Genomic DNA, 21359 nt, shown 5'->3' on the forward strand with positions numbered 1-21359 from the left:
TACGTTTTTTACTGGGTTGAGAACTGTCAGTTTGATGTTGCGCATCTCGCATCTCAACGAGCGTGAGAATGAGAGAATCGAAAAGGAAATAAACAACAAACGTGAGAATCAAACATGCGTTGGAACGGGCGGGCAACGTTTCGCGTTTGATTTCTTTCTCTGTTCAGCATATTGAGCTCACCCGGAGTCAAACCTTTCTCACCGCTAGTCCTTTGCATCACCATCGCAGTTCGTTGGGAGTCACCGTGCAGTGTTGACCTGTGCGATTGAATTGCGTGCGTGTGTAGTTAAAAAAGGTAGCAGAATATCCAAATTTCGGTCTCCACCATTCTAAAAAGTATCCCGTTATTTGCGTGTGCTTGCGTATGTGCTGAAACATAACATGTATACCTTTTTACTTCGATTCGGTTAGCTGTGTACGGTTCAGTTCGTGTAGTTTTATTCGCTGCTGCCGCCACCATCGCTTAGATTAGAACCTTTTGATTAAGAAAGTGTACCTTCCGGACCGCAGTCAACAAGCAAGCCAAGGGTCGGCGCCGCAAAGCTTTTCGGTTTCGTTGTGGTGTGAGTGGTTTTGAAACGGAAAGCAGTAAAATGAAAATGTGTGATTTTAAATTAGAATTTTGAGGCAGGTTTCAGCGGGTGATTTTTAACTAGTGTATGAAGAAATTATTAACAAGCTATCACAAAGAAAGTGAAGGAAGAAAGTAGTAAGAAGTGTGTAGGATTTATTGTGTAGAGGAGGTGATTATTTCCGGTCGCTATTATACGGCGCGGAGCAACGATCACAATTGATCGAAACTGGCGTGCCGAATTTGGGGGTCGTGCCAGGAAATCGATTCTATCCTAGCTAGTCGCAAAGTCGGCTAGGCTTCGGCAGTCGTTCTGCCAGTGCTGAGAACAAAGTATAACAGCTGCACACTAGGGGGAGGAAAGAAGGCGCAACGAGAAGACAGTCAGTCGCATTCGAGCGAGGGTGTGACCCCCGAGTGTAAACGGAAGGCAAGCAAAAAAAAAAAGAAGGTTGTGATCCCAGATGAGTGTAATATGGCCGTCGTTTGTCTGAAAACTGCGAATAACAGTCAACCGTTCTCGACATCACCGTCCGGGTCGATATTGTCCGGCTCGGTCGGTACCGGAAGTGTCGCCATGCACGGCAGCGCCGGTGGACACATGCAAAGTCAGCTGACGCGGTCGCTCGAGCGCATCCTGGAGGATGCCAACATGAGTGGTGAGCTGAAACTGAGCGGAAGGAAGCTGAAAGATTTCCCGAAGGCGGCTGGGAAGTACAATCTCAGCGATACGGTCATTGCAGGTTGGTATTAGGGATTATTGTCTTCTATGTGATGTTATATTAATAACAAAAGATGTTATAGTTATTGAGAAAGGAGCACCAAAAGTTTGCTTGATATTGATACTACAAACAAAACTTGTATTTGTTATTCTTCTTAAGCTATTCACTTCAACTTTTTTGAAATGAATTAGTAATGAGGTTGGCATTTCACGCAAATTCACACCTTCATGAATCGCTAAAAATGATGTACTAAAAGTTATTGCAAGTTAGGGATTTTTTACAGATTGGAAAAAAGTTTTCCAAGCAACAAACATTGTCTTTGAAAAGCATCCTTTTAGTTTATGTTCTTCTTATTGTATTTTATTACTAGCAATTTCATACAACATCGTACGAAGTCGTGTCATATATGTACAAATATTCTAGGAGTTTTTTACGAGTTTGTGTTCAATTTCTCAAATCTTGCAATGCAATTGAAAAAATGGTTCTTTCGTTGGTAGAAACTGAAAACTGAATGGACAAATGAATTGCTATGAGGAAAGCAGGTGCAAGTCTAGTGGCCAGACGAGAAAACGGAAAACTGCTCCAAACGCTGTTTTTATTACCTGTCTTTTGAAATGAGCATGACGGTAATGAAAGGATGATGTCGGTGATTTGTATTGCTATCCTCGAGACTGCTTGAGTTTCTGGTATTAGGGTTTGGAATAGACAATAGCATCTATTCAGGTTGATAACAAATCGCAAATCTAGTGGTAGTTATTGAAAGTTCCTGGATACAAAGTCGTTTCCCACGAGCACTTCTGACGGCTTCTGCGCTGCCAGACAGAAACTGATTCATTTTTAATGACTCTGGATCTGCATCGTTCAATTGGTGCAGCCCTCGTTTCGCGCTAGTCATTGCGGTTCATTGGCCAATGGAAGTGCCTAGCTTTGAAATAAAGTATATTCTCATAGCTTGTGAGTTGTTTGATTTAGTTCTTATGGAAATGTCGTTAAAAGCGACGCAGGTCTTTGCTTATTCAGTAATCAGATCAATCGATTTCTAATGCCTACGAAAATTTTCATTTGTTTGATCGGCTTCGGAACGTCACTGTTTGTAGAATGGACGGAGGTGGAGAAACTACCATTGGTTACTTTTGAATTCGAAACGCGGTAGACATGTGTGGGATTTTATTTATTTATGTTCATGATCTCGCTCTCGCCGGGCGGACGAATAAATTTATACTTAATCCCAGCTTGGTTTGGATCCGAAAATGTGTCGAAGCAGTTGTCCACACCCAGCAGTGCTCTTGTTTTAGATCGCTTGTAAAAAAATGGTTGCATCAATAAATAAAAAAAAAAAAACAGAAACTGATAAAGACTACTAGACAGATTGTGAATGAATCCAAACGTAAACAAAAACCAGAAACTGATTACGATACTTACGGCTTGCGGTATACTATCTTTATTGCGTGAATCATTGCGCCAACATTCTCCGTATTTTGTTATCGTGTGCCATGGGAAGCTCGGTGAAATGTGCTCCAACGATAATCTGCTTCTCCTGATGAAAAGGGTTTGAACCCGATGAATATATACAAATAGCAAGACCATATGCCGCGACTGTCGATGATCTCATTTTGCACAATCGACGTTCTTCCGGTGGATTCACTCGAGCCGGCTTTCGACTTTGACTTCGGTAACCTTTTTCCGCGCGCGCTTGAACCGGCTGTTATCGCGTTTCTGTTAACGGTCGATTGAAAGGGTGGAGAGCAAACTAGCGATTCTTAAACTAATCGCTAGATTTTGATGAATCTCCACGTGGCCGACTACGAATTTTCAAAGGCACTCAAAGTAAGCTTTGAATCGTTGAAATATACGAAACAGTCACAAAAGCTCCAATTTAATTTTAAAATATGCTTTAAAAAGCTGAAATAATAACCTAGATTAAGTATGTTTTAAAGAACCAGAAAAAGTCAAAAACAATTAGATTGAAAATCTCCGGAAATACTTTTGAAATAAATTGTTTTTTTTTTTCAATTCAAAATCATCAAAAACTTCTACTAGAAATTGGAGAGATGAAAATTTTATCCAATGAAGCATAAAATTGTTAAACTTTGGATGTTGATCCGCCAAACATAAGACAACGAAAACATGAAATGGTTACAATTTGGGCTAAAAATCGACAGGAAAGGTGAAACTAGTAGATAAATGATTACAAATCAAGCCTAACATTACCAAAAAAATTGTTTCTTATGGCCAAAAGAAAGAGAAAAAACTAAGTAGTGTAAATACAGGGTGTTAAATAAGTTCGAATGCACTTTAAAAATGTGTTGAATAATGAAAAGAATATCTTTTGTTCTGAGTCAATTTCTAATGAGAAATTTGTTAAGAACCTTCACGACATGCATTTAGCCAATCATTTTGGACATTTTGCGATTGTTGCAAGACAAAGTTTCTCTCATTTGAAAACACGAACTCCTGGCCAGCGTGCTACGAAACTTTCAGTTTGGCTCTGTCCAGCCTTTTCTTCGTTGTTGCTTCCGGTATCTCCTGAACCTTGCGTTTCTTGTACAGTGTATATCCCAGGTCTTTCGTCATGGTGATGTGGGCAGTCCCGAACGCCATATCCAGGTCAGCAGCGGTCTTTTTTATTTTTTGATGAACCGATCCACCACCTCGATGGCTTCTGGCTTCCACTAAGATCTCGCACGGCCTTTGACTGAACCCGTCTTTCGCTACCGATGGGTGGTGGTATGGGTGAAATTCTGATTCCCCCCGTTGGGTTGCCTCGTCGCTCGCTTCTCGCAACTCTTCTAATAAAAAAAATGGAAAACAATATGGATTTGGATTCAAGCTATCGAAAAAGTTTTACTAGATCAGAAAATGCGACAGTAAAAAGAATTTTTTGGAGCAGCAAAACAAAATGCTAAATAAACGAATAGGTCTCGTGGCCCATTGCATTTCTCTCTCTGCGTCGCCTTTTTCACATTGAAAAAAATTGAGAAAAATTTATCTTCGAATGTTGAGGACATCTTAAAGGTTAGAAGAAGTAAACCTCATTTTCATTTGCGGAAAATTCGAAAAAAATGGCTCTAAAGTAAAATGAAATGAGTGCTTCTAGAACTCAAAATAGCAAAAAAGGTATTTTACTTGAAATCGTGAAAATCGTCCAGGAACGATGAAAAAATTTGAAAAAGAACTATTCAACAAGTCAGAGGAAGTCAGCTAGTCTAACCCTTTAAGACCAAGCCTACAGAATTGTGTTGTTAGAATATGACTAAAACATATTGTAACAAGTTAGATAATCCATTTCTACATGCTAGAAATAAATTTCAGCCAAATCGGTCCAGTAAATGCTGAGAAAAACTTACCACCAGTTGAAAAAACATGGATTCGTAAAAAACGTAGTCAACAGCATAATATTCACTTAAATATAGTCCACGACATCCAATATACAGATTCAAATCTACCTTAAATACCCCTACACTTCACCCTTCTCTAAACATCCGGAAAAAAATCACGAAAATTCATTATTGTTCAACCTTCCAGAGTGGGGTCCCCCCTTAAACAAAGTATAGGTTATAAAAATCTCGTATATTTAATGCACTTTGCTTGTAGTATACAATATGTTTTTGTCGTAAATTAGTCCCAAGTACTTAACCTTAGAAAAGGTGAATGAAAACGCATCCAACATGACTTAAACCTACAAAAAACGTTAAATTGTGAAAACAAAATGTCCTAACTAAGGAAAAAAAAAGGAAGAAAGAAAATTATCCTTTAGCATAAAATCGTTGGAGAGTGCTTCTAAAACCCGAAAATAAAATACAAAACAAAAAGTTGAATAAATTAAAATTTATCATAAAATCATTGAAATGAAAAAAAAATCAAAATTATAACGTTTCCAAAAATTTTGAATCATACTAAACTAAGCTTAACAATGCTTGTAAAATCTTTTAATGTCTAAAAAAAAATTTTAAGTTAAGTTTGATGTTCTCGAAAAGGTTTCTTAAGTCTAGAAAAACGTCTCTAGAATGCGCTGTTAAAGATATTCTAACGTAAGTTTATAACCTTTTCCGACTGGGCTCATATAATTGCGTAAGTAGAAGGTGAACAAAATCTTCTCTCTCGCTTGTTGAGCGTCCTATCCATAGTTTTATTACTCACAACGCTAGTGTCAACATCGCAGCTGCTACGAAAATTGAAAAACCGGAGCAAGCAATTGTTTTTATATAGGAATTGCTCCGATTTAGGTTTTGTTATCCGTCATTTTTTACCTGTGGGCTCGATCGGAAAGGGATAAAACAACAATACATCAATCTCAAACTAAGGTAAAACGGTATAGGAGCCAGAAATGGCCGACTTCGAATTTTCAAAGGCACAAAACTCGGAAAAACGTAACGCATCACCTGTGAATCCATCCGTATGTTTGTATGTTGCAAACATCCGTATGTTTGCTGAGGTGATGCAAACATGAGGATGTGTTTTCACTAGTGATGCATTACCTTTTATACGTGCCTTGTGCCTTTGAGAAATTGAAGTCGGCCATTTCTGGCTTGTGACCTTTTGTTATTTTCATAGCCTGTCACAATGCTCTACGTAGCCCAAAATTACGTCATAAAAACAAAACATGGGTTGAAGATCACTCTTAACAGCTAGCTAGAAATAAAAATAAATTAAATCAATAAAGAAAATAAAAATATAATCAAATTAAAAAGTATACCCAAATATGACATCCAGAATAGCTATATAGGGAGATGGCACGGCGATTTAATCTTGATGAACTCTACACACACGGCAGGGATTGTGTTCAGCCCTGACAAGGTACACATATCATACACAGCACAACACACTGAACTATAATTATTTCGCCTGCAAAGGAGTTCGGAAGGCAAGTTCCGGGAGAGTCAGAAGGCAATTCGGGTGATCGAGAAAGTCCTTAGGCAGCATTGGCAGAAGGGATTGGACCGTGCTAGTTGTCGAACGCACATATTACAGCCGCAGTTTTTACCACGTTAACCCGTTAACCACGTTTTGCACACAACAACGCAAAGTTGTAGAGCAACGTAATTAAATCGATACGGCTCTAATCCGCGAGATAAAAGCAATCGTTTCGTCGCGGCAAACAATTGTTGTGTGCTGGAAAGGAGCGAATATATTGGCAGCTATTGGCAGAGATCGCACCCGTTTGGTGCCGTGGGTCCACTTACATCGAGTCGGAGTGTTTAAAAGACCAGGTGGGGGCGTTTACCAGTCGGCAGAGCGGCTATTGTCAGCGACGAAGCCCAACGTTAACCCAGTAGTGTTGGCAAGGCACCAGCAGGAACGAGAGTAGGCGTAGGCGAGAAGCAGCGGCGACGGCATAGAAACAGCGGAGACGTAACGGGACAGCGGCGACGGTGACCTCCGAGCGACAGACGGCAATGGAGCAGTGACAGACGGCGGGCCCAGACACTATCACACACACATATATCACGTAAGTCCAGTTTTGTAAAATATAGAGTAGGGAATTAGGGACGTTAGGGAAAAATTACCGTGCCAAATATACTAGTTTAAAACCAAGTGATCTTCTTCTCCTTTCCTCAATTTGACCTCTCCTTATGGACGAGCCGACCCTGAGGGCTCGTGGAGTTTTTTGCGATTGAGCAGCGGGGATAGCAAAAGCCTAGTGACAGGCTCCTGTACCGTTTCACCTTGAACTTTCAATAACCGAAAAGCTTGCGGAGGCGGAACATTGCTTCGCCAGGCACGGTACGAGGAGCTTCTATAGAGCAATGCCAGTTCCTGCCATGTGTGACGGCAGAGAACCTGATTACCGATCTGTCGCAGATGACCAGGCGTTGAAAACAACACTTCGAAGTGGTGCAGGAAACTAATTGGGGAGGATGGACAAGCTGTCATCCTTGGGCGACGTGAAAAAAGCTTGCAGAAAGTTGGAGATCCACATAGCCGCTGGGAATACATACTGAACTTACCTGCCGAACTTTTCAAAGTCGGGAAAGAGCGACTGTAAAGTGCAATTAAGAAGAGACATAGACTCGACTGTAGAAACTATCGAGGCATAACGAACAATATCGCACGCTAGCCACTAGCCTCGGCAACTCTCGGAATCACAATTTACACACAAATCTTCAAGGCCTTCAAGGCGGTGTACGATTCAGTAAAACCCAACGAGCTGTGAGACTATGCTTGAACATGATTTTCCAACAAAATGGATGCGACTCTTGACGGTTTTACATCATGCGTCAGGACAGCGGACGACTTTTCGGCCAAGTTTGTGGCATTGGATGGGGTCTCGAACTTCCTGTTCAACAATCTTGGAAGGTGATATACGAAGGGCAGATGTGCACAGGTGTAGGATCCGATCGAGATTTCCGACTGGTGCTGACTGTCTTTGAAAATATATTTTAAAATAAGGTTAGTGGTTACTGAAATGTCTGTCAGTAATTATACTATCAAAAGGTCAATTTTAAAGTTACTGTTAACAAAAGTAATTGTTTCGACTTTATTCTGTGATAAAGTCACAGTGTTGTTTAAAAACAACATGGTAATATTTGCACATTTAAAAGTAAATCTTTCAATTTTTTTATGCATATTGGTTAGTTTTAGAGCAGTAAACCTGTTAAACAAAGATTTTATGTTTTTAGATGATTTTTTAACGTCGTGCGCATTTAAGGGTTAATAGACTTTCGCTGTTTCCAGAATTCAATACATAACGGTTGAAATAAAAGTCCGATTATAATTGAATGAAATGAGAATTAAACCTTTCATTTGACACTAAGATTGTTGAATTTAGTCCAGCCATCTTTAGGAAAACGAATGAATTTGAAAAGTCATCGGTACATGTTTCTTTTCACAACTTTTGAACCACATGCCTTATCATTATAAATTTCTTTAGTTTACCCTTAACTAGCCCGTTAATTTGATACCAATATTGTTTAAATCGGTTGTGTAGTTTCTGAGAGAATGAGGTTTCGTAATTTTTACATTTCGGTACATTACAGACGAAGTTACAGTTCGATTACAGTAAAATTCAATAGGGTGTTATGAGGCAGCTAGACTTATTAATTGACACTAATTTTGTGGAAATCGGGTCAGCCATCTCTGAGGAAAGTGAGTGAGTTTGAGTGTTCTTCGGAAAATGTTCCTTTTCATAGCTGGATTTCACATTTTTAAACATAACAGGCAAAGTAATAGTCCGATTGCAAAACAAATCAATGGGGTCTTATGGGGCAACTAGACCTTCCATTTGACACTGATTTTATGAAAATCGGTTCAGCCATCTCTGAGAAACATGAGTGAGATTAAGCAGTCTTCAGAACACGTTTCTTTTCATAACTTTTGAACCACAAGTTCAATCTTTGTAAAATTCAAAAGTTAAGGGTATTGCAGGTAGCCCGTTCATTTGAAATCAATTTTGTTTAAATTTGTTGTGTAGTTTTCGAGATAATGATGTTTTATGATTTTCACATTTTGATACATAACCTCTAAACCAAAAATCCGATTACAATAAAATTGAATAGGGTCACATGGGACAACAAGACCTATCATTTACAATTAATTTCATGAAAATCGGTCCAGCCATCTTTGAGAAAAGTTAGTGAGAATAAAAATGTGCACATACACACACACATACAGAAAATGCTCAGCTCGTCGAGCTGAGTCGAGTGATATATGCCATTTGGCCCTTTGGAGCACTTTTATATCTTCGGTTTTGCAAGTGATTGCTATACCTTTCTAGGAGAAAGGCAAAATGATTAGGTTTTGAACAACTCCATTCCACATTTGAGCCAAAAATAGCAGACATCACTCAAAAGTTTCGTCTTCTCGAATAGAGTCCCCATGCCAAATTTCAGCTCGATCGGACATCGGGAACACGTGCGGGCAAAGTTTCAACTTGATCGGTGAAAATAATGCACAGGAAATGAAATTGTCGATATCGAATTTTTTTGTTTGATGCCAAATGTCTTAGAAATGCATAAAATTTCGAGATCTGGTGTTAACTCGAAAAATTTTTTTTACAAAATAATCGAATTTCTGGGACTTAGAAATTTTCAAGCTGGGAGAGTGAATTGAATATCAAATTAGGGATTGGAATGAAATCGATGAAATATTCTTCACAATAGTATTGTAAAATATCCTATTTTATGGTACGACACTGTTAGATATAAATATTTCATTAGGGTGGCTCAGTCATTTTTCATTAGAATGGTCATTTTTGTCAACATTTTTAGAAAAATACGGAAAAAACCGAATTTGAATGTTTGGATACTACTGTCTTCAGTATTTCATTCAAATTCAGTTTTTTTCGTATTTTATCTCGACGTTTCATGTATTTTTAAGACATTTGGCATCAAAAAAAAAAATACAATTTATGAACTCTGTTGTGCATTATTTTCATCGGTCAAAAAGTTTAAGCTTTGACAGCTTTGAGGCACATGTTCCCGACGTCCGATCGAGCTAAAATTTGGCATGGGGACTCTATTCGAGAAGACAAAACTTTTGAGCCCTACCGCTAAACGATATTCGAAGCTTTATTTATTTTCATACATCTCATTGGCATTCTATTGTCTTCTACAAAGTTGGGTGTTTCAATGATATACAAATATATGCTGAACAATGTTGCCTTCTAATGATACAGTTCTCTAGATATTTAACAAACTCCAATTCGAGGAACTATTCTTATATGAAACTTTGTATCTCCATAACTAGAGTATTTAGAAGAAAATTGCCTTCGGCAAAGTTTTTCTTCTGTGAAAACATCTACAACTTTGCTGAAGACACTATCTCTCTAAAGCTTAAGACTGAAAAGTTAGAATTCGCTCCGCCGTTAACGGCCATTATTAGGTTTGAAGTAAAACTCATTGTCATCCTCTGAGGTTTTTTATATACTTAATATCTTCTGAAGATAGTATGTCAACAGAACCAGTACTCGGAGAGTGAATGAAAAAAAATACACGATTTGGAGCTCTCGTACCACTGTGGACTGACTTCTCGAGAAAGTAGCCAACTATTCGAATTTCATGTCAGTCACGATGAATTCTAATCTGCTTATCCCTCAAAAAAAAAAAACGTTCTGGTGGCATCATATAAATTTGTATACGCAGATGATTTTTTGTATATTCAGTAACAGTGCAAGTTTTTTAGTTTCTCGCCTCATAGAAAACATTTTTATGACTGCACAATAAATCAGACAAGCCGTTGTGGTCGATGATGGTGCATTTTAAGTTTCAGCTGATACGATTTTATTTTTAAAATTAACGCACAGATCCGATGCTTTGAAAAACTGAAGTCGTTATGATTTCCGTTGTTGCACGTTTCAAATAAATCGCGCAATAGTTATACTGACATCTGTATTAGCGAAGTTGAAAATTTTACACACTCTTTTTCGCCAAGGGCGATTGCAGATCTGAACCAATCTGATAAAAAATTGACAATCCAATGACCTACAAATCACAAATATGGTCAGGTCCCACAGTACAACCTTACGCACCTCTCGAGGAGCTGTGCGACAGCGAAACCGGTTTGACGTGGTTTAGTAACTGTCAAAACTGATCAGTCCTGTCGGGTGCACCGCAACGCGCAACCGGCTGGGTTCTACATTGTGATCTTGCAACCAGCAAGATCTCGCCTGCTGGTCGGAGCCTGGGAAGCATTCCAGCCTTGTTGTTGGATACATACATACGAGAACAGCCCGGCGGAGATGTTATCGTCACGTCATTAGTGCAATGAGAGAATCGTGACAGAATGCGATCATCGTCGCGGTCGCATAAGTTGACATCACTCTGCTCTGATGTGCGCGCGTTGTGAGAAGCTGATGTAATCAAATAAAAGCGGTTGTTTTCTGTTTTGTTGCGGATTTCACTGCTGCACGCTAGCCGAACGCGATGTGATGTGTGATCTTGTTTTGGAAACGTTGTTCCGTTAAACTAACTGGATCGATGTTCTGAAGTCGGGTTGCTCATTGAGTTAGTTTTCTTGGAACTCGACTAGCCCAACTGCTTCTGATTTGTTCGTTGCATAGAAGGGATCGTTAAAAAAAAACGAACACTAATAACTGTAACCAACGCTGAAAATCGTCTCGCTTGCAGTGATTCGAGAAAATTTCGACTAACAGATATCGTTTGAACTCGGGAAAGTGTGTTAATGTGTATAATACTACAAGCACTGTACTTTTACGCGCGAAATTTTGACGCTTGCCAGAGGCTTTGGGTAGATTATAAATTTAGATAACCTACCACTGACTGCTTTGTGGGCATTCGATGAAGAAACGGTTGGTACTTTTTGCTTTCCATTCAATGCCCTTGGTTTGGCAGACGGTGTGCCTTAGAGAGAAAAACGGGATGAACACACGGTACCAGCTTATGTTTCTTTGACATGCGTGGCTCTTATAAGAAGTAGGTTTTGGGTCATTGTTGAGTATTGATGTTGGGATATGTAATGACTGATAGTTCCAAGCTGTGAGCTGGAACGGTTTTTTCACGTAGTCCATTTGCACTCATGCTCGCTATTGAATTATTAATTAGATGTCATTTTGTAACTTACTTTTTCCATTCACAACCCACGTAAGGTCACTGGGCTTGCGAACGCAGTTACTGAGTATTTTTAGTGAAGTTTGTGTTCAAAACTGCAGTTCATCGCGGCCACTGCAAGCAGCAGAAAGCAGTTGCGTTTACAAGATGTAAATGCATAACGTACAAACGCTCTATATATGTGCAACGCACACGTGAGTCAACAGAACAGACCTAAAAATAAGTTTCAAAAACGTTAGATACACGCCCCGTTTTGAGAGGAAGCTGAGACCTACTCTGCTTCGTAGCGAGTAAATGTTTGTTTTTGCTGTTCGAAAGTAAATCGGCCTGTTTAAGCTCTTCGTAGCTAAACTTAACCGCCTATAATATTTTACGCTATGAAATAAAGCATCGGTTTCGATACAACCTGCCTAGATGTTTATCAGCTAAATATAAATTGAAATTTGATTGCAAATGATTTTTAAATTTCAAAGTATGTGCTAGTAGGAAATTAGATATGCCGGCGGAACATGCAAACATAGGAATTAGTCACGCTGTGCTCAACATGCATTCAATAAAGTCATGAGACGGATCATATTAGTTAGTACATTTGCTTACAAAATACTTGTCTTGGTTTGCGTGCACTACGGCGCAGGAAGGAGGAAAGTGATTCGAAACATGCACCCTAGAACCACACCTTCACCGGTTCAGCCATCCTCAGCAGGTTGTCACGAGTTGTTGGCAAAAGCTATCGAAGCCAGACGTTAAGTTTTATGCAATATTTTCGTTTGGTCCGTCGACGTCTTTTGTTTCCACCGGCTGGTTTGCAAATCATCGATTGTGAGGTTACTTTCCTTTGCGAAGGTTACGCCCATTTGGTATGATAATATTGAATTTAATTGCAGCCGAAACGTGAAAGTTTCTGTACCATCGTATACTTTCGGTTGAAAAAACGTTTCGTTGTAGATAACAAATCTTAGACTAACTTGCAGATAGGAGTTAACATTTTCTTTCAATAATTTTTTTTAAAAACAATCAACAAATAATCACCAAAATATACCCAGTAGACGAGGATTATATATAGAGAATTATATATTATAGAAAGAGGAATTCCACAACGAAGTTGATTTTTTTTTGATATTGTTCCCTTCGTTTTGAATTCCAACATGGCGACTAGAATGCAGCCTATATTAATAAGGCGCAACCCAATACGGGTATTTTAAAAAACTGAATGATGCTCGGGAATCAGAAACCAACTCCAGTCGTCAGTTGCAAATCCAAGATTGCGACTTCCGGTTTCTGGAGTACAGCCCTAAAAGGCTAAATATGATCAAAAGTATTTCCACAATAATGCCCAGTGTTCAAAAATTGATCATAGACGCTATTTTGAAAGCCACCAACTGGCTTCCGGTTTACGGCAAATGGCCTGAGAAATGGTACTTGGTAATTCGATGTTTCCGAATCAGGATGATGATTAGAAGTCGTTAATCACCTCCAGTCACCATTTTGTAAATCCAAAATGGCGTTCTCCGCCTCCTGAAAAAAGCTCAAAACAACAAATAATCCAATATAATCCTAGATGCCATTTTGAGATCTAATATGGATGAATGAGAACAGGAAATGATTGTAAATTTTTAAACCTTTGTCCCGGGCAACGTCGGGGATGTTTAACTAGTACTAGATAAAAACCAAAATTACATGAGAAATAAATATTTGTTATGTTCTATACAGTCAGTGTCATTTGTTATGTTCTATACAGTCAGTGTCATTTGTTATGTTCTATACAGTCAGAAAGGACAACACCCTACCTAAAACTTTCAGACCCATAAGTCTGACTTCATCGCTTCTCAAGTTGATGGAGAAAATAATGGATAAATATATCCGTGATGAGTTTCTTAAAGACTCCCCGCTGAACAGGAACCAACATGCCTATCAAAGCGGCAAGTCAACAGAAACTGCTCTTCACAGCTTAGTGACGTTGATTGAAAAGTCCCTAAGTTATCAGGAGACGGCGCTATGTGCCTTTCTTGATATTGAAGGGGCCTTCGATAACACGTCCTTTGCATCAATCGATACGGCTCTTTCTCATAAGGGAATCGACCAAACTTCAAGGAACTGGATACACGCAATGCTCTCTAGCAGAGTGATCACAGCAACCTTGGGAGATTCGTCTGTAACAATGTCAGTGATCAAGGGGTGTCCGCAAGGAGGAGTTCTCTCGCCCTTGTTATGGTCACTAGTTGTCGACGCACTTCTCAACAAGCTTTCACAGCTTGGTTACGAGGTCATTGGATACGCCGATGACATCGTCCTCATCGTCAGAGGTAAAGATGACGCAACTCTGTCGAGCCGAATGCAAACGGCTCTGAATACCACCATGTCATGGTGTTTACAGGAGGGTCTAAACATAAACCCCTTAAAAACAGTCCTAATTCCATTCGGCAGACGAAGGACGATCTCCATCACTCCTCCAATACTGAATGGAGTTAGACTGGGCCTTAGCAATGAAGTCAAATATCTCGGAATTATTCTGGACAAGAAACTGAACTGGTCTGCACAACTGGATCATGCCGCTAAGAAAGCGATCTCAGCGATCTGGGCCTGCAGAACTCTCTTCGGTAAGACCTGGGGACTGAAACCAGACTTGGCACTCTGGTCTTACAAGACCATTGCCCGACCAAGAATCACCTATGCTGCTCTAGTGTGGTGGCCTAAGGTGAACGAAGTGACTGCGCAAGCCAAACTCAAAAAAGTTCAAAGACTTGCATGTCTTTCGGTTACCAGCGCTATGCGAACAACTCCAACTGCAGCCATGGAAGCTATGCTTTGCCTACTACCTCTACATCTTCATGTGAAAAAGGAAGCAGAGCTTGGCGCTCTAAGGTTGCAAAGGAGGAAAACCATACTTGAAGGGGACCAAATCGGCCACCTTCGCATACTTAGGGAGTTCAAACTAACTCCGCTATTAACCACAGTCTCCGACTGGATGGACGTTAGGTCCAACATGGATATTCCATATAGAGTGATTGAAACAAACCGCTCTATGTGGAACAATGGAGGGCCTAATCTTCCACCTGGCATCGTCAATTTTTATACGGACGGCTCGAAAATGGGATCCCTAACGGGATCTGGTATATACGGACCCGGTATCAGGGAAACGTTTTCCCTGGGAAAATGGCCCACCGTTTTTCAAGCAGAGGTATATGCCATATATATCTGCGCAAAAATATGTCTGCAACGCAACTACAGACATGCGAAAATCGGTATATTCTCGGACAGTCAAGCAGCACTACTAGCACTTAAGTCCGTCAAATGCGCTTCCAAACTTGTTTGGGAATGCATTGAAACTCTACGGGAACTTTCCCGACAGAATTCAGTTTTTCTGTTTTGGGTGCCCGGACACTGCGGAGTGGAGGGTAATGAACACGCTGACTACCTAGCAAGACAGGGATCAGCTCAGCGGTTTATTGGTCCCGAGCCGTTTCTGGGTACGTCCATTTCCGCTATCAAAAGCGAACTATTAACTTGGGAAAGGCTAGAAATAGTATCCCAATGGCAACAGGCACAGGGTTGTAGACAAGGCAAACAGTTTATCTATCCGAACCCTGGAACCGCCAGAAAGCTACTTAGTCTAAATCGTAGTGACCTACGGATAATCACGGGACTCCTCACCGGACACTGTCCCGCTTTTTATCATTTAAAGAAAATCGGCGTAGTGTTGAACGACACCTGCCGATTCTGCAAATCTGAACCAGAGAGTTCAGAGCATTTGCTTTGCTCTTGCGAAGGTCTTGCTTCCTCTAGGTACAACTTCTTAGGAAGTTACCTTTTAACTCCATACCAAGCATGGAGCTCCAATCCCAAGCAGGTCATTAGTTTCATCAACTATGTTGTACCTAATTGGGGTACAGGTTTACAACAAAACAGTTCTACCCCATCAATGAGTACGAACAATCCGTAACCTGTGCACAGCAATTGGGGCCCGCCACAAAAGACAATCAGCAAGAATGTCGCAGTGGCATTTCAGTACCCAGTGCCCTTCAGGCATACAGAAGGTAAAAAAAAAAACAGTCAGTGTTTTACGCGGGAAATACGTTCCTAATTTGTATGGAACTGCGTAAAAAACGACTGAATTAAGTTAAAAAAATAACTTAGAAAACCGTCCCAAAACGTTTGAACTTTGACTGAATCAGTAGTAGTCAATCTAAAGTCCGAAATGCAATATTATGAATGTTCATTATATAAACAAAAAAATGTGATTTTTTTTAAAGTCCTCAAGGTAAGGTTTTTGCTGGAGAACCATGGACAAATTAAGAAAAACGTGTATTTTCCGAAATATAATTAATTTATCGAGCTTAAATTTAAAAAAACTCGAAAACCGATGCCTTTAGAATGTTAACTACCAAGAGCTTTTTGATTTTAAATGACTCTCTAGATCTTTTAAAATCATCATAATACAAATATTTTGAAAAATGTTTAAATTAGAATTTTCATAAAAAAAATAATCTACCATAAAAAATTATTTTTCATTTCTCCATCCTGGACTTTTTTTTAAAAGTTGCGTATTAACGTCAAGTTTCTTGAAAAAAAAAAATAAGAAAAAAATTCAACTCTTTTTTTTAAATTGAAATTTAATGTTTATTTTAATTTTTTTTTGGTCAAAAAAAATTATTTTGTACAGTGTATATTTTTTTTATGGTGCATTTTTAATTCCCTACAACTCATTCTCAGACAGTTTTTCTATACAACCAACGGTTTCTGGGCTACAATGCTTCGAATAAAACCTATGCCAAAAGGCATACGCCCTTTTAGAATGTAACTCATGGGTGTAAAGAATCTCTGCACCTGTGAAAAATGCTCAGTTTGCTAAGCCAAATACGTGTGCAAAGTTTCATTCAAATCAAAAATGGTCGATTAAATTTTCGCGTATTTCCAGGCGATTTGAAATGATTCTGCTCTTATATTGAATAGAGTTGAGACACACATTTTTTGTGTCCCTCAAAGCTACTTCAAAGATCTTGATGATGTGCAGATTTAACCAAAAAAATTTAACGTATCCTAGGGAAACTACATCGTTCATGTACCTCTTGCAGGTTTGCTAATAGAATATCTAAGTGTCTTGAACCATTCTGATGTTCTACAAACTCGACCAGTCGTCGACGAATGGATGTCTTTTGAAATCCTGCTGTATTTATTGAAGCTATGAGCTAAAGTGACAAAAATGCTAGCGTCTCTTAAACCTTCTAGAAACTAAGAAATACGTTTGCGGAATTCAATGATCTGAACTTATGATTTTTTTTAAGGAGACTTAGATATTTCAGTAGCACACCTGCACGTGTCATATGTACTTATAATGCTTTGCAAGAAAATACACTAGAAAAAATCCACAAATAAAATAAAATCGACACTAAATTTCAGATTTAAAAAGCTCTAAAATTTTTCTATGATATTATCGGATTAGGATTGGATAGATAATTCAAAAGTTATGAACGTAAGCTTTCAAATTATTCACCAAATCTTTTTGCTGTCAAAACACTGAATCATTTTATATTGTGAATAATGTCGTAAACAAATGACGTAACGCTAAAAATCTTTATTTCAGACTCCCTTTCCTCTATGTTACCATAGGTAACGTTTCATATGACTCCTCCTACCTAAAATTACGTAACACACAGTTTTTTTCCTTAAGGTTTGGTTATAAATTATTAAAATCCATCTAACAGAATATTTGTCCCAATAAACTACTTAATACTAACACAACAAACTATCACATACAAATTACCTAACACTAAGTCTGTTTTTAAAAGCTGCACCAGTAATATTGGAATCGAAAGAATCTGCAACTGTGTTAAAGCTGGTCGACAAGAAGCGTATTGGGTCGAATTGACCATATCGCCATATGCCCCAACGCAGTGGCAGATTCAGTAGCGATCTGTATCTGAGTGTTCGTTCGGGAGCATATATCTCCAGATGGTCGAGAATTTTCGGGGCATCGATTTCACCTAGAAGCATTTTAATGTTTTTGTGGCTTGAACCTCAGATCGTCTCTGCTCAAGAGTTCGCATTCCTAGAAGCCGACAGCGTTCAGCGCACGCTGACAGATTTGAGAGGTTGCGCCGAGGGAGGAATCTTGCGAATTTAAGTTCTACGGATTCAATTCTTGCAATCCAGGAACTGTGGAATAAACGCAATACAGAGCAGAATTCAAGTATAGACCACACTAGAGAAAAATACAGCGATCTAAGATAAAACTTAAAAAATCTTGAACAAGTATCCGAGATGTCGATAAGCTTTACAGAAAATTTCGTTGTAGTTTAGTTTAAAAGAAAATGCACTAACCGAAATAACTCCCCGATCTCGAATCTGTGTCACTCTCGATAGAAGCTGATCGGACATAGTAGATTCAAGAAAGATTGGCTTTTTTATCCGATAGAAGGAGATGATACTACATTTCTGAACGCTGACAGAAAGCAAGTTTACGGAATACTATTGGCTGAAAATATCCACTAGTCGCTGAAGCTCAATGCAGTCCGCAATATTTCTCACGAATTTAAAAAGTTTAGTGTCATCGATAGTAGGAAAATTTCATTGATAAATAACATGAATAGTGGTGGTCCAAGATTGCTGCCTTGTGGGACTTCAGAGACATTTGTGAACTGCGCAGAAAACAAAACTCCTATCCTCACACAGAGTGTTCGATTTATCAAATAAGATCCGAACCATTGCACAGGAGCAGATGATACTCCAAGTTTCTCGAGTTTGGCTAGAATTATTCTATATACTCGACCGAACGCTGCTTTAAGATCAGTTCTTTGCTTCGATGAGCTTTTTGAATAATTAAAACGACTGCATTTAGATAAATAACTACCTTTAACTCTAACATCTCCCAGATGGTCTCAAGGTATGATCCTGGCCTAACAAGCCAGTTGTCGTAGGTTCAAGTCTTGGTCTGGGAGAGACTGTTGGTGTCAGTATGATCGTAGCGCTAGCCCCACAATTGTCCTGTACACTAAACAGTCGGCTGCGAAGTCTGTATATAAAAAACAGAAGGTCAAATTCGGAATCGGAATGTAACACCAAGGCTTTGCTTTGCTTTAACTCTAAGGATATAATTATTCTTGAAAATGTAAAAAAATGAAAAAGCCCTCAAGAAAACATTTTTCTTACATTTCTGCATCCTCAACTTTTTACCCGAAGTTTCGTTATAACTTCAATATCAGCCTGGATCACGCTACACATTTAAGTGGGTAAAATTGAAAAATTCATTCAAGGAAAGTTCCCTGGCAGCTTTTCTTGTTGTTAAGGAAGCACTTGATAATGTTTCTCACTGCTCAATGCCATACTGGTAAATCAAGAAATAACTACTCAATGGTGATGGTGGCACATCCGGAGTTGTGGTCAACAGTTGTAGATGACTTAAAACTGCACTACTGCTCAATTGTGCAGGTGCGAGGACATTACCAAGGCTACAAACGTTCTACGAGTGTGCAGTAGAGCCATTGCACAGTGGTCCAAAAAGGCAAAAAGTGAAACTAGATTTCACAGCGCCTTTCACCTTTATCCTAACCTAATGGTGTTTTCGGAACAATGTGCTTGTATGAATGATAATTTAAAATTGTCAAAACTGATAGCAAGTTTAATATATTAAAATTAAAAACTAACTTTTTTGTTTAGAGATAGAGGGGTATTTGGAAAAGTTGTAGAAAATTTAAAAATATGAAACGGGCAACACGGACAGGGCGGGCATGATGAATCGTTGCTCATTGCTTTATAAACCATTAAAATCAACACAAATCATTTATGCCAGTTACTTACCAACAGGATTCTGGGAGTTTCGAGATATTATGTAGATTGAAACAACAGTTAGTTATTTGAGAAATAATCAAAATAAACTCACTCTCAACAGCAAAGCAATGTGAAGTAGTTTTCGCCGTGTCAAATTGAAGCTTCTGCTGCGGTAAAACTTCATAAAAATATAGTTTTCAATGACATTGGTATAATTAAGCATGTTTGAAACAGGTGGGTGAAGATAGTTTAGCGAAAATATATTTTTTTTTGGAAATAACATCGATCCAAAAAATTGTTCGCTTCTTGGGCAAGACGGTCAGTTGTTGGGTTCGCAAAATATGCAGTCTGAGAAAACGACGATAGCACCATTTATTATTCTTTTTTCAGCATTTTTAGCATGCGAGATGAGACCTAAAGTCATTTACTCTCGTTTGAAAGAATATCATCATTAGAAACATTGTTTAAATCTGTAAATATACTACATGTAGAGTAGTGAGGGGCAAAAGTACGCACGGGGTAAAAGTACGCATTGGCCTTTTCAAAGCATACGAGCAAAATAAACTGGCAACATTGTATGAATTTGCAGTATTATAACGTCAGTTAATCACACATATAAACACATAAGATTCCATTTCAAGGGGGCGAAGCTATGAAGATAGTTGTGTTTTGAGCTGTTTTGATCTAATTTTCTTAGTTTTGGGAACTACGATTGACCTATTCGGAAACTACAGAAACTCTGAAACAATAGAGCCCAAAAAACTCTGGTGTAATTGTGGTTTGTAGGGTGAATTTGTTTTGCCGGAAATATTTTGATGTTTGTCATAAAACTCAAACCAGTTGGAAAACTCATTGTGGGGCAAAAGTACGCACTAAGTGCTATTAACTGTAATGAAAAAATTTGTTCAATAACGATGTTTTTGTACAAAAAATACTCAAAAATTATTAGTGATATGAGGATGTGCTCCGAAACTGAGAATTATTAGGTTTCATGATTTTTTGAATGGAATCTTACAGCCATTCTAATAGTTTTGTTGATATGCTTTCAAAATGGTCCTTCCGGAATAGATAGAGGCCTCTAGAAGCCAAAGAAACAATGAAAAATACTAGGCCAAATACCATCCAATATTTATTTTCGCAGCTGGAATGATGTCCATAGACCGAAAAATGGCCCAGACGTCATTTTGAATTTCAAGATGGCGACTTCCGGTTTCTAGAAAGCAACCTAAGATGGTCGAATACCCTCCAATATATGTATTTACGTAATCGAGATGATGTCCAGAGACTGGATAACGACCTCAGACACCATTTTTGATTCCAAAAGGCGACTTCCAATTTCTAGGAAACAACCCAGAACGGTCGAGTACTCCCCAATATGTGTATATCTTAAAATCAAATGACGCCCTGAGACCGGAAATCGACTTCAGACGCTATTTTCAAATTCTAGATGGTGACTTCTGGTTCGTCTGGTGTCGTATTCAGGTCTCTTGGCATCATACTCATATGCGATGGTATTTGGTCAATTTTGGATGTTTTTCAGATACTGGAAGTCACCATCTTGAATTTAAAAATCGCGTTTGGAGTTTATTTCTGGTGTCTGCGCATCATCCCGATCCCTGAAATACTCATATTGGTATTCGGCCATTTTAGGTTGTGTTCCGGAAACCGGAAGTCACCATCTCAGAATTCAAGATGGCGTCTGGGATGGTTTTCAGGTCTCTTGGCACCATTTCGATTCCGAAATAACTTATATGGGGTGGTATTTGGTAAATTTTTACTGTTTACCGCAAACCGGA

General features: G+C 38.9%; 1 protein-coding gene across 4 annotated transcripts in view; it reads left to right on the forward strand.

The window, feature by feature from the left end:
* The first annotated feature begins 238 nt into the window (after positions 1–238).
* The window catches only part of LOC129733318 (leucine-rich repeat and calponin homology domain-containing protein), a 139095-nt gene continuing 117974 nt past the window's right edge, over positions 239–21359 (forward strand). For all 4 annotated transcript variants that reach the window (XM_055695102.1, XM_055695097.1, XM_055695098.1 and 1 more), the window contains exon 1: positions 239–1315. In XM_055695102.1, the coding sequence (XP_055551077.1) occupies positions 1048–1315 (268 nt within the window). In that variant the 5' untranslated portion in view covers positions 239–1047. The remainder of the gene's footprint in view (positions 1316–21359) is intronic.

This window comes from Wyeomyia smithii, chromosome 3, assembly GCF_029784165.1.
Source record: "Wyeomyia smithii strain HCP4-BCI-WySm-NY-G18 chromosome 3, ASM2978416v1, whole genome shotgun sequence".
In the NCBI taxonomy this organism is placed as follows: Eukaryota; Metazoa; Arthropoda; class Insecta; order Diptera; family Culicidae; genus Wyeomyia; species Wyeomyia smithii.